This window comes from Cynara cardunculus (genome assembly GCF_001531365.2).
Source record: "Cynara cardunculus var. scolymus isolate 2C chromosome LG 11, CcrdV1, whole genome shotgun sequence".
NCBI lineage: Eukaryota > Viridiplantae > Streptophyta > Magnoliopsida > Asterales > Asteraceae > Cynara > Cynara cardunculus.
In genome coordinates this window covers 12,387,258-12,400,314 of record NC_037538.1, presented here as the reverse complement: position 1 = coordinate 12,400,314, position 13,057 = coordinate 12,387,258, and the positions used below count along the sequence as shown (strand labels likewise).

Genomic DNA, 13,057 nt, shown 5'->3' with positions numbered 1-13,057 from the left:
TAGATGTTGGCTTGCAAGCCCAAATGCATGTGGTTGGCATTTATCCGGAGATGGTGTTTATGCATGAACAGAATCCAAAGTCACATGAAAAAGTGTACTTGTGTTGAAACGCCTTGACTAATTACAGGTTGGTTTTGACTATGTTTGACTAACTAACTGATAAGTTAGCTATTGGCAGACAAGCTAGTTGTTAGTTGTTGCTAATACACTAGCTATTAGCAGATGAGTTAGTTGTTGGCTAATAAGCTAGTTGTTAGTTGTTGGCTGATAAACTAGCTAATAGTTGAAGTGTTAGTTGTTGGTTAATAAACTAGTTGTTATCTTATAAGTTCAATTTTTTTTTTGAAGTATATAATATATATACGGCAAATAGAACAAATAAACTCACACACCCTCCTCACCTTTGATGAGGTTTGAACCCTTGACCTCCTAGGAGGCCAAAAAGCCACGTACCGCTAGGCTAAAGGCCCTTTAGTTATAAGTTCAATGTTGGCCGATAAGTAGGGCATGCATGTACAACATGCATTAGATGTAGTACATCAAGAATCCTAGAAGCTTTGGGTTAAAGCTGAAATCTGGTTCATGCTGTTGGGAAGTCAGCTTTTTGATAGGGAAATAGAAACCATTTTTAGAACTTGAGGGCTTGTTCGTTTAAACTAGTTTTAGAACTTGAGGGCACTTTTAACCTTTGGAGTTCAAGTTCAAACCAATCAGACACCATTTTTATGGTTGACATTAATAGATTACAGACTAATGGTGGGAAAAAACGGTACCTTCAAATGATCTTTGTTTGTCCTTTCACGACTAGTACTAGCTATAACCATTCCGCTCCTTGACTAGTCTCTTTTGAGAAAAATACCGGACTCTAAGATCCGGCCTCTTTTACCAGATTTAAAATTATATTTTTAGTTTTTTAGTATTTCAAATGAGATTTAAATTTATTAATTTTTTCTAAAACTGTGTTTAAGATAAATTTTTTTGTTAAACCGTCTATTTTCTTAACTTATTAAAAACCTACCTCGTTTATGTTCTATTTGCCAAATAACTAAAATACGAGATATTTAGCTTCGAGAGCATGAACGATTGTTCGATTTTGAGTTTTAAATATTTTAATTTGGATGAATAAACCTGCAACTTAAATGTTTAGCAAAATCCAAAAATGGTCAGTTAATTGTTTGGGAAGTTTTAAGTTTTAACGCATGTACTTTCACTCTAAATTGGTTAACTTTTAGAGCGGTTTTATGGATGGTACGGTCCACTAGACGTGGCTCATTCGGTTCATTAGAAAAGCGGCTTGGATGATCATTCTAAAAAATTGATGCAGACTGGATTGTAATAATTCAGCGACGAAAAAAAGAATTCTGACAGGTTGCCTTGCTGTTATATGATTATGAGTAATTAAAGATTTATATAATTAATACTTTATTCTAAAAAAAAGTTGGGTAAAATGCGTGAAATAGCAACTTATTTTTACAAAACTTATTATTATAGCATTCTACGTTCAGTTTTTGTTATTACGACCACCTGCTTTGCAGATAGCTCGGAGTCACCGCATTTGAACCTCCGTTGCCACAAGGGGATTTTTATTCCTCCTTGTATTTGAACCTGAGACCTATTGAACCCGTCATTTAATTTTATAACAAATATTAAGTTGGTCATTTGACGTGATGATTCACACAATGCATCCTGATAATTTCGCTGAGCTTCCTTAAGATCATACTTGCATAAAATTAACAAAGATTTTTGGAACATAACATAAACTAAACCATTATCAGGTGATTAGATTGGACGTGTTTGCATACAATATCAATATTTTGGATTTTCAAATTTGGAACTTGTCAGTTGTTGTTTATGTTCAAAACATATACTTTCGTGCAAATATATCGGTTAGGAACCAACTATAATGTAGTCTTCGGTTCCCTATAAACATCGATCCAATGAAAATCAAATATGTCGACAAAACAAACTCTAATGACAAAAACGGTTTATTGATTGAAGATATTAGCACGGGGTAATTTGCAAATCGTTTAAATACCCATAGTACCAAACCGAAAACCCAACCTAAATGATTTACAAGTAAAGTAAAAAAAACACGTGTTAACAGTCGTTATTCATTCTTACATTATTTAATGAATAACTCATGGTTATTTTGTGAATTTTTTTAAAAATAAGGTTAAAAGTATAAATTAATAATTATGGAGGATTATTTTCGTAAGGAACCCAAAAATACAGGTATACATGATGGTATTTCTTGATCATACCATTTTTGAAAGCTTATTTGTATATTTCATCGACTCAAATAAAAAATTAAATAAATCGAATTCTTTTTAGGTGGATAATTTATATTTATTTTGGAGGAGAGAAAACACAAAGCGTTTGTAGTCCAACGGTTAGGATAATTGCCTTCCAAGCAATAGACCCGGGTTCGACTCCCGGCAAACGCAGTTTTTGTATTTTTAATTTATACACATTTTACTTTATATTTAATTTTAGTTATTTAAAAATAACAATTACAAACGAATATTAATATTTAATAATAAAGTTATTGTAAAAATAGCAATTAATATACATGTGAATATTTAATAGTCACAAGAATATTTACATGCTTACTATTCAGACATTTTTTTTAATCAGACATTAAGTTCTCACATTTATTAGTCATGTGCCTACGGAGTCAAGTGGATTTCTGTAAATCCGGCTGGCATGGACTAAAATACCCTTTTGTCTCACTCCGTACAGCATTACACATCGAAGGGCAGTTTGGTAACTCACGAGTCACGTCCAAGCTGTTTCAGACACCTCACAGTTCACATGCCTCATCCCACTCCTCCACACATGCTTTGACTCTAATATTGACGATTCTTACTTCCACCACCGCCATGGGAAATTGCAACGGCATCCCGGCTGCCGCCGACGGTGGCGCCACCACTACCATCTCCTCAAACCCCATCAATTCAAATGAACCGCCACCTCAGAAACGATCTCCACCCAACGGACTCACGATTCTTCCTGCATCGGAGCCGGCGCCTCCTCGCCATCCGCTGCCGGCTACCGTCGGCCGTGTCCTCGGCCGGCCAATGGAAGACGTTCGTGCAACCTACACAATCGGCCGCGAGCTAGGCCGTGGCCAGTTCGGTGTGACGTACCTCGTCACTCATAAAAGCACGGGCCAAAAGTTCGCTTGCAAGTCGATCGCGATGCGTAAGCTGATCAACAAGGATGATATTGACGATGTCCGGAGAGAGGTTCAGATAATGCATCATCTCACTGGACACCGTAACATCGTCGAACTCAAAGGAGCGTACGAGGATCGGCACTCTGTTAACCTAATCATGGAGCTGTGCGCCGGTGGGGAGCTGTTTGATCGGATTATTGCCAAGGGACATTATTCGGAGCGTGCAGCTGCTGGACTGTGCCGGCAGATTGTGACAGTGGTACATAATTGTCATACGATGGGGGTGTTTCATAGAGACTTAAAGCCTGAGAACTTTTTGCTCTTGAGCACTGATGAAGACTCACCGTTGAAAGCTACTGACTTCGGTCTCTCGGTGTTTTTCAAACCAGGTATTATGTGTGAATAATGTAGCATAGTTTCCAAATTCCAAAATACATGTTCCATCACAATACAACATAAATAGTCTAGAGAAAGGGGATAACCAATTAAACACTTTCCGTCATGCACCAGATTCGAACACACCTCTATTTCGGTACCGAGCGAATGAGGGTTTTAACTGCGCCAAATGGACAGTTCCATCTGGACAATGTATGAGAGCATACTGATATTGCCGAACTATTTCGGTGTTGATGTACCTTGCTAGTGTAGGTTCAATTTGGCCAATAATGTATGGATTGAGATTTCCATTGGGAGGTAAAACTCGAAACTTCTACTCCGAAGCACATGCTGGAGTTCTCTCTATTCAAAGGTATGACTACCTAAGTAGCATCTAGGGTACTAAGAGAAACGACTCTATGAGATATCTTGGTATTTCTTTTAGCATCTTCTACATATATCACATTTACCAGGGATCTCATAACTTAGCTAACTACAATGAAGGAAAGGAAAAGCTTTCACAAGCATCCAATGGTTGTTATTTATTTATTTTTATAGTTTAATGTCATTATTGTATGATCTCTTGAATGTGTTCAAGTGTCTCATGTTTTAGTGGGCTCACTTACCATGTGTTTTGATCATACAGTTACTTGTGGCTGCAGGAGATGTATTCAAAGACCTTGTTGGAAGTGCATATTATGTAGCTCCTGAAGTGTTGCGCCGGCATTATGGTGCTGAGGCGGATATTTGGAGTGCGGGCGTAATTCTCTATATTTTACTCAGTGGCGTCCCACCATTTTGGGGAGGTATGCTTTTTAGATTTAATTTTGATGAGGTTGTTCATCATAGAATGAATCTTCCCCTATTTCATAATATTTCCATGTTTTGATTCTTCTTCACTAACTCGTTAGAGAAAACAGTTTGGTCACTAGTATTTATAGAGACAAACCTTGTTACATGTCCAGGTTTTGTTTCTTCATGTACTTGGTAAAGTGAACAGTTGTATAGCTAGTATCTAAAAGGACAAGTCTTGTTAAAGTTTACCAGGTTACATCAGTATCTAAGTAGTCTTTGCCTGTGAAAGAAATTCCCAAATGGGTGTTTAATTGTCAATCTTGACTTTTGCTCATCCATGAATGGCATATACACCCAAGAAACATTATTGTTCTGGTCGGCACAAAATTGTCTTAACCTGTGAAGGTTTCCTTATGACACTCAGCAGATAAACGGCATATTAAGAAAGCCACACCAAAAAATGTAATCATTTCTTAGTTAGATATTCTAGTGTATTGGTGCTAAGGTGCATATGCAGATAAACAAGTACACACATATACAATAAGATACGACACCTGTAGTTTTGTAGCCCTTTAAATTGTTGCTAATGTAATAAATTAGGAGTTTCTATTACAGTTTGAATATAAATAACTTAATCTTCCAAATAAATTATTTCGCTATAAAAGTTTGTTTTTCTTCAGTACTTTAGATTCTTAGGTCTACCACAATCATTTTTTTAGGTAGTGGTATACTTAAAATAGCATGTCCTTTTGTAGGCTCATAATCATTTAGAATAGACGTTCTTCTTGACCGGATCAAAAGGGAAGGATATTTTTGTTTCACAGCAGAGGGAGTTGTAAAAAGATACGGATTATATAAATCCTAAGTCATGTTATTCTTTTCGCACGGAAATTTTGGTTGTTAGCCAAGTATGACTGATGACATATCCATTTCTTCTCTTAATTCACAACGTACCATTTCTTCCTTGAAGTTTCTGATTTTCTTTCTCCTTTTACAGAAACCGAGCAGAGTATCTTTGATGCGGTTTTACGTGGGAATCTCGATTTTGTGTCTGATCCTTGGCCAAGCATATCAAGTAGTGCCAAAGATCTTGTCAAGAAGATGCTAAAGGCTGATCCTAAAGAAAGGCTCACTGCGGTTGAAGTCCTAAGTAAGTTTTAATCTTGATAAATGGAGATATATGAATCAGGTGCCCTCAAGCAAGTTTTTCTAGTAATTATAAAAAAACAAGTTGTTTAGTCATGTGGTCTTTTGTCTTAGATCAATAAGTTTTTCACCTGATTGGAATGTAGATCACCCGTGGATGAGAGAAGATGGTGATGCATCAGATAAGCCCATTGATATTGCTGTGCTTACAAGAATGAAACAGTTCCGAGCAATGAACAAACTTAAAAAAGTAGCTTTGAAGGTGACAATGTTTTCTTAATTCAACTCCGTGGCTTTCTTTTCCTTTTCTTCCCTTTTCATTTTCAAGTATCTTTCTTTGTAGATGTCTAGTATTCTGATTTAAGTCTTTCTTTCTGCCGAGTTAGGTAATTGCAGAAAATCTTTCTGAAGAAGAGATCATTGGCTTGAAAGAGATGTTCAAATCCATGGACACAGATAATAGTGGTACAATAACCTTTGAAGAGCTGAAAGCAGGCCTTCCTAAACTTGGAACCAAGCTTTCTGAGTCAGAAGTGAGGCAATTAATGGAAGCGGTACTCTCCAAAGGATTTTCTCTAGTCTTCTTCTGATTTTATGTCTAGTGAGACCCTTATCTTGTATTCCAATGATGTGTATTGGTAACATTATTGATTTGTAGGCTGACGTCGATGGCAACGGAACGATAGATTACATTGAATTTATTTCTGCTACAATGCATTTGAATCGCGTGGAAAGGGAAGACCACTTATATACAGCCTTTGAATACTTTGATAACGACAAGAGCGGGTTAGCATTTTGACGTGAACTATTTTTAATTTTAAATGTATCCTTCACAAATACAAGGCTAGAAGTTCATTTCTTGGCATATAACCATACATTAATTTGTTGCTTAGTTTAAGCTTACCTTTGCGGATCATTTGCTAAATGCAGATATATAACAGTGGAAGAATTGGAGCATGCCTTGAAGAAGTACAATATGGGTGATGAGAAAACAATAAAGGAGATTATTGCAGAAGTTGACACAGATAATGTATGTTCCCTCTCTCCTCCCCCACTCTGCCTGAAGCATAATCTGGATAGGAAAATAAGTATACTTCATATCTCACCTGAAAAGTAAATAATAGACACATGAAACACAATAACTCGATCTTTTCCATGTTTTATCAGAATGTCCCAAAGCAGGCCTGGCCGCCTGGGAAGAGGTATTAACCGAGATCTTACACTTCTGAGCTACCTCCTTGGAGGATGCAAATAACTGAATAGATCATGCTATTAAACGGAATAAACTCCTAATTCTAATATAGAGATGTTTTGGAGTTAATAATGACTGGTGTTCATATGGTTGCAACTTTTTAGACGTCTATTTTCAAGTTCAAAAAGATCTGCATGGTTGCCGGATAGCTAGCCCCTTTTTTTTTCTCTTTTCTTGTGAGATCCTATTAGAAAATACATGCAAGTGTAACCAAGGTCTGGAGGTGGGAAATGAGGGTGCTCAGTCAAGTTGATTCAGTTGCTTATTATATTAAACCATCTGCAGGGAGATTGTTTATTTCTAGAACAAGCAGGGAGATTGTTTATTTTTAGAACAAGTCAGTTATTATAACAACCCGTCCCACATGGACAGAAAAAGTAGATTTGTGAGCTCCTTATAAGCTCAAATTTGTGGGCTACCAACAACTTCCACCATGGTTGTAAGTTTATTTATAGGTTATTAGGCCAGCCTGCTTTTATGGGCTATGAGGCCTTACAGTTATCCACACCAATGACTAGTTCTAGTATGCTAAGAATGTTTCCAAAAGAACTTGTAGAATAATACCCAAAAGCAAACATAAAGAGGTGAACCACCTAGGATTCTTAAACATGAATGACATCCTCATTGAATGTCAACTCCTTTCATAGTCACACATGCAATCTCTCTAAAATACTTCTCCTTTTGGGTGTGCGATTAACATAAGCAACAACATTTTATTTCTATTCAGATAAAAAATGCCTTTGGTAACCTTAAGTTAAAATTTTGTTATAATAGATAAAGTGGTCACTAATCTCTCATAATTTTCTTCAATTGCGTACTTTACGAAAAAGGTTTCTTAATATTATTTATACCAGTGTAATCATATCAATTATATTCTCTTTATCCAATTATCATCAAATTAACCAACAAAAATAAAAAATAATGGTCAAGATCACTACCATCTCCATTAAATTGTTCTTTGATTTGTGCTTTTCCCCTAATTCCCTAAATCGATTGTTTCGGTTAGTTAATTTGTTTTGAATGAAAACGACATTATTGATATGTTAGTGAGATTACAGCTATGATTAATAAATCGTTTGGTTGAGGTATGCAATTGGAAACAACCATGATAGTTCAGTGACCAGTTTATCTGTTTTGCCTTCAACTTTTGGGGCTTATTAATTAGCTTGCTGAATTTGGACCTCGTCTAACTACAATTATTGTTAACCAAGGAAATTTGTTCGTGGTAAAGGCAAGATACACTTGGGCCAGAAAAATCCATGCCAAAATATCCCAAAGCCTTGGTGGTTTCAACCTGTTAACACCTTTTTCAAGTATATAGTATTTATATATAGCAACACTCACACTCGGGCTTGAACCCTTCACTTCCAGGAGGCTTAGGTACCCCTGGGTCAATGACCCTTTGGTCTGTTAACACAAAGTCCCGTCCTGAAGTCTGAAGTATACCTGCACCTCGTTTTGTTGTCTATATTATATTATTTAAGCATACCCACAATAGCCTATAATGGAGACCACATACTAAGGGGTTGTGTACTGGGTTAGAGACTCTTACCAGGTAAGAGGGGAGGTTGTTTACCATACACATTGACCGTCAAATGATGCTGATCCGTAGTTCTAGTATACCAAAAGAACTTATAGAATAGTGTGATACCCAAAAGCAAATATCGTAATGCTGACTCGGTACGAAAGGAAAGGCTCTCTTACTCGCGTCAGCGCTTACCAAGACTGAACCTCTTACCCATACCACACTCTTACGCAGTTAGCGCTTACCCATTTGTATTGGTAAACGGCCCCTAAAATTCTTAAATTCACTGGCAGAGTCATTTATTTTAAGAATGGCTTCCGTGTTCTTGTGTCTCAGCTCCTAATTTAAAGCTGTCTGTGTTTTTCTCTCTTGTTGGAAAGGCAATGACATATCATCATCATAAGTCTTGTTTCTTGTCTAAAACCTTCACAAAGCAAACCAGATTTTCATAGATATTATAACTCCATGAAATCCTTTCAGGACGGACGAATAAATTATGAGGAATTTGCAGCCATGATGAGGAAAGGCAACCCAGAGATGATCGCCAATAGACGTCGTAAATGAAACAGATGACCCACCCACGTTCGTTTTTCCTCTTCATTTTCTGCGAGCTGATGAACCCAGTTATAGCAGCAGCCTGTCAGTTTTCCGATCTTTCAAATTCATATATGCTATAAATATTTGTCTTGAGGTATGTGGCGTGCTATTTAATGATGTCAAGTTTTTGTTATGAGGGTATTTATTCTTTCTGGGGTACATTGATTTGTTTCCCAGAAGTACCAGATTGGGGTTTGAAATTGATATTATATATAACGTACCAATCTGTGCTTGTTTCTGTAATCCGGGTTTTTCTCTGTTTTTTGCCATATGATTTTTAGCTGCTTTCTAGGATTTCTGACTTAACAAGATGGATGCAGGTACAAGGGTGTCGATGAATTTTAAGTATTTTATATGATCATCACACCCTGTGTAGATACGAACAAGAAGAGTTGCTCATGGACTGCAAGGTAAAGACCGAACCCGAGTGACATGGTATGGTTGAAAAAGGTCAGGTCTGGTCTGGTTCCTTTAGAAAAAAAGGAGGGGGAAGAAATTAATGAATTTAATAGAACATTTGAACCTACGTGAGAATACGTGGAACCCCATTAGATTACTCTTCAAAAGAGCCCTTAAGGAGATAAATGAAGATTCCAACATATATAGAGGATTAATTATCCAAGTCTATTCGATGTGAGACTCCAACATGCCCCCTGCAACCAAGTCTAGACAGACATTGATTGGCCAAAGTGTCGAGAGGAGGCTAGACGAGTACATGTTGCCTGAGAGTAGTAGACCTGTCTTTATTTGGTCCATACTGGTTTGGACTTTATATGGTCCGAAAATAGACCAATTCGGACTTTGTCCGGTTTGACTAAAAAAATTGGCATGGAAAAGGACACCCTGGTCCAGACTAATAACATCATGAAGTGGTCTTTCTTTAGGACGGTTCATCTCTACGGAAAGGCCTATGCAGAAGTGTGCATTTAAAACTCGTTAAGGGGGACAAGACTCAGAAATGTGCATTTAAGACTCGTTAAGGGGGACCAGACTGGTTCGGGACCGATTTGGGGGAAGTTAAGGTCAACCAGACCAGTCTGTAAGGACCAGTTAGGCAATTTCGCAAAAGGACCGGTTACATGGACCGATCCCCTTAACCAGTGAAACTATTTTTTTATATCATGCTATTTAATATATTTTAAAGATACATTTATGGAATTCACCCAATATCACGTGATATCATATATATTATAAAATTTGAAATTTTTTATCAAAGAAAATATTATAAACCAATTATTTAATAAATTTATAACTAAAAAACATAATAAATAAATTGGCCTCAAAAAATCTGGCTCAATCGGTTACAATTATTTAATGTATTTTAGCGAAACCGGCTCAAAGGTGTGTGAGCTTGGAATGGTACGGTTAATCAGGTTGCTTGTGTATGGGTATATTTACAATAGTTATATTAAAAGGTATCCAAATTGTCTCTTTATTAAACAAATGGAATTGCAAAAAGGCCTGATTTAAGAGGACCAAGCAATGTCAGATTGGTTGGAAGTGTTCGGTTCGGACCAATTACACCATTCTGTGGGTGACTGGTTAAACGACCGGCTAATTTCTTTGATTTTTTTTTATATAGAGGGGGGAGGGCCCTCCTATCAAGAGGAAAAACACTAAACGTTAAAAGCGACAAATTTAAGCACTCGTGTGGGGGCAAACCGCATCCACCAGAAAAGAACTAAGGCTCCCCGAGGGGAAAGAAAGGAAGAAAAGAGGGGGAGGGGGAGGGGGAGGGGGTAGAGAGAGACCAACCACTAGGGAAGGTTCTAGGCAAGCCGAGCCCGAACAACATTTGGGTAGGGCTTTATGGTCAGGCTAAGGGGCTTGGACCAGACATCATCAGTGATTGTCTTGACCACCATATCATGCGATCTTCTCTTATTCTTGAAGATGCGATTATTCATTTCTTGCCAGAGGTGGTAGCCGATACCAGCAAACACTAATATTCGAATAATAGACCAAATGGTCTTGCCTTTGGTGGTGTAACACCCTAAAAATTTATGATTCGTAAAATAAATAAATGTTAAGGGTTAAAATTTAAATAGTAATGACATACGAGATTAAAGTGTCGATACTCGAAAAATATGATTTTATTGCAATAAATAAAATCAATAAAAAAAGGAAATGAAACATTTTGTATTTAATTGATTTGAGATGAAAATGCAGAAAGAAAAACAAAAGGGACTAGTTCTGCCAAAAGTAGAAAATTAATTTGGAAGTGATGAGATTTGGGAAATCATTTTCCAAAATCACGTTTTTCTTGTTTTAGAGATGGTTAACGGCTTATAAATTGGATTTTTCGGCTGAAAATTTGTGGAGACGTTCCTAAGGGTGTAAGGGAGTAAACGTCTTTGGAATTTCGAGATTTCATTAAGAAACGAGAGAGATATCGAGTTTGAAGCGGCATAGGGTCATTTCGCACAAAAACGGTGATTGGAGGTAAAATACTCAACCAAAATTGATGTATAATATATGGTTGGCTTCGTTTTTCAATTACCTTTCTGTTGGTACAAGTCTCGTGGGCTATGGTGGCTTGTACGTCAAGCGGTTTAGGCTAGAAGCTGTTGTGGCAGCGGCTCGACGAGATTCGGGTACAAAAACTCAAAATACGAGTTTAATATTGAATCGTAGGGGCTGTAAAATTGGATACGAGTTGGGATTATTATTATGTATAAGATTTTGTAAAAAGTTTGGTGAAAAACGATCGGAAAAATATCTCAAACGAAAATCATTCACGATAGCTGCACCAAGGGTGCGACCGGGTTGCGGGCGTCGAGTGGAGTCGGCCGACACTAGACCAGGTTTAGGCCATGGCCGACTTATTTCGGTCGAGTTCGGTTAGACTCGAGTTGTTTTGTTAAAATCGGTATTTGTTAAAAAAATAGATTTGGGGCTCGTTTATTTACTTGGATTCATCGAAATAAATCGGGATGTTTCGATTAAGTTGGTCAAGATTTGGACATCAATTGTAAAGGTTATTAATTAATTGGATTTTCATATTAAATTATAAGAAATAATTTAGTAACTTATTTCGGGAGTTGTGACTAGATAATTGTGGGATCGGACGTTTTTATAACGAGAATCGTATATAATTAAATGTTGGGTTTAATACGTCGTAATTTATTTCGGATATGAAAAGAATTCCATTGGGGAGGGGGTATATGGCGACGAGGTATGCTTGGGGTTGACCCGTTGACCATTCTTACCCCAACGTTGACCTATTTGACTTTCAGGTTGACTTTTTGGGAAATGTCAATACTCTAATTATTGAAATATAATTACATGTTATTGGATATTACTCAGGGACGAGGTTTAGCCAAACAGAGCTATTCAGGTGAGTCTTCATGCTGAGATGCATGCTTATGTACAAATTATTTGAGCATTACGATATTTTTATGTACATGTTTATGTTTTTTTTACATGTATATGAATTATTATTGTGGGTTGCATGCTATTTGTTTACGTGTTTTTAAACATTAATTAGCATGTTATAAACGGGTTAATATTTTAGTCGGGTATGGGAAAGGGTCAAAAGTCATAGGGATGGCACATCCTAGGGATGGGTGACCGAACAAGGGATAGCCGTGTAACCCGAGGAAGTGCCGATGACGGTAAGACCTTAACCCGACGGGAAATTAAGAGATCTCATTATTATTTCAAAAGGGTTTGAAACAAATATGCATATTATTTTACTTGGGGCATTGTTTGTTTTATGCATGATGAGGTGTGTATGATTGTGCACAAAAACCATGAACTCACCGAACTTTATAAAGCTGACTATTAGTATGCATCTCAGGTGCAAGAGGTTCAAGGGTGGACAAGWGCGAGGTTCTCTCCTAGATAATTATATTATTGTTATATTTCGGATGGTTAAGTTTATGCTTAAACTCATTTTGTAATGTAAGTCGGCATGGGACGGGTTAGCGTTGAGTTATTAATTTTAATTGAATTTGTAAGACTTCCGTTGTAATAAGGATTTATTAGCCACTATATTTTGGGGTTATTTATTGTTATTTAATGAGAATGATGTGACACAACTCATGGTGAAAATGACGGTGTTACAGGTGGCTTGCTGGAACACACTAACGACATCAGCCTAGTTATCCGGGATAACAGAGATGTTCAACTTGGGCTTTAGGCCATTCCAAACCTGATTAGGATACGGACACTCAAAGAAGATATGCTGATG

General features: G+C 37.1%; 1 protein-coding gene and 1 non-coding gene across 2 annotated transcripts; both read left to right on the top strand.

Moving 5' to 3' along the window:
- The first annotated feature begins 2,372 nt into the window (after positions 1 to 2,372).
- Positions 2,373 to 2,444, top strand: TRNAG-UCC. Its single transcript has one exon. It is a non-coding gene; the product is annotated as a tRNA-Gly (tRNA).
- Positions 2,445 to 2,879: 435 nt separating this feature from the next.
- On the top strand, positions 2,880 to 9,106 carry LOC112521835 (calcium-dependent protein kinase 1-like). Its single transcript, XM_025130824.1, has 8 exons — positions 2,880 to 3,564; positions 4,213 to 4,356; positions 5,343 to 5,495; positions 5,638 to 5,753; positions 5,878 to 6,045; positions 6,150 to 6,277; positions 6,422 to 6,521; positions 8,749 to 9,106. The coding sequence occupies exons 1-8, from the start codon at positions 2,880 to 2,882 to the stop codon at positions 8,830 to 8,832; spliced, it is 1,578 nt and encodes a 525-aa protein (XP_024986592.1). The 3' UTR covers positions 8,833 to 9,106.
- The last annotated feature ends 3,951 nt before the right edge of the window (positions 9,107 to 13,057 follow it).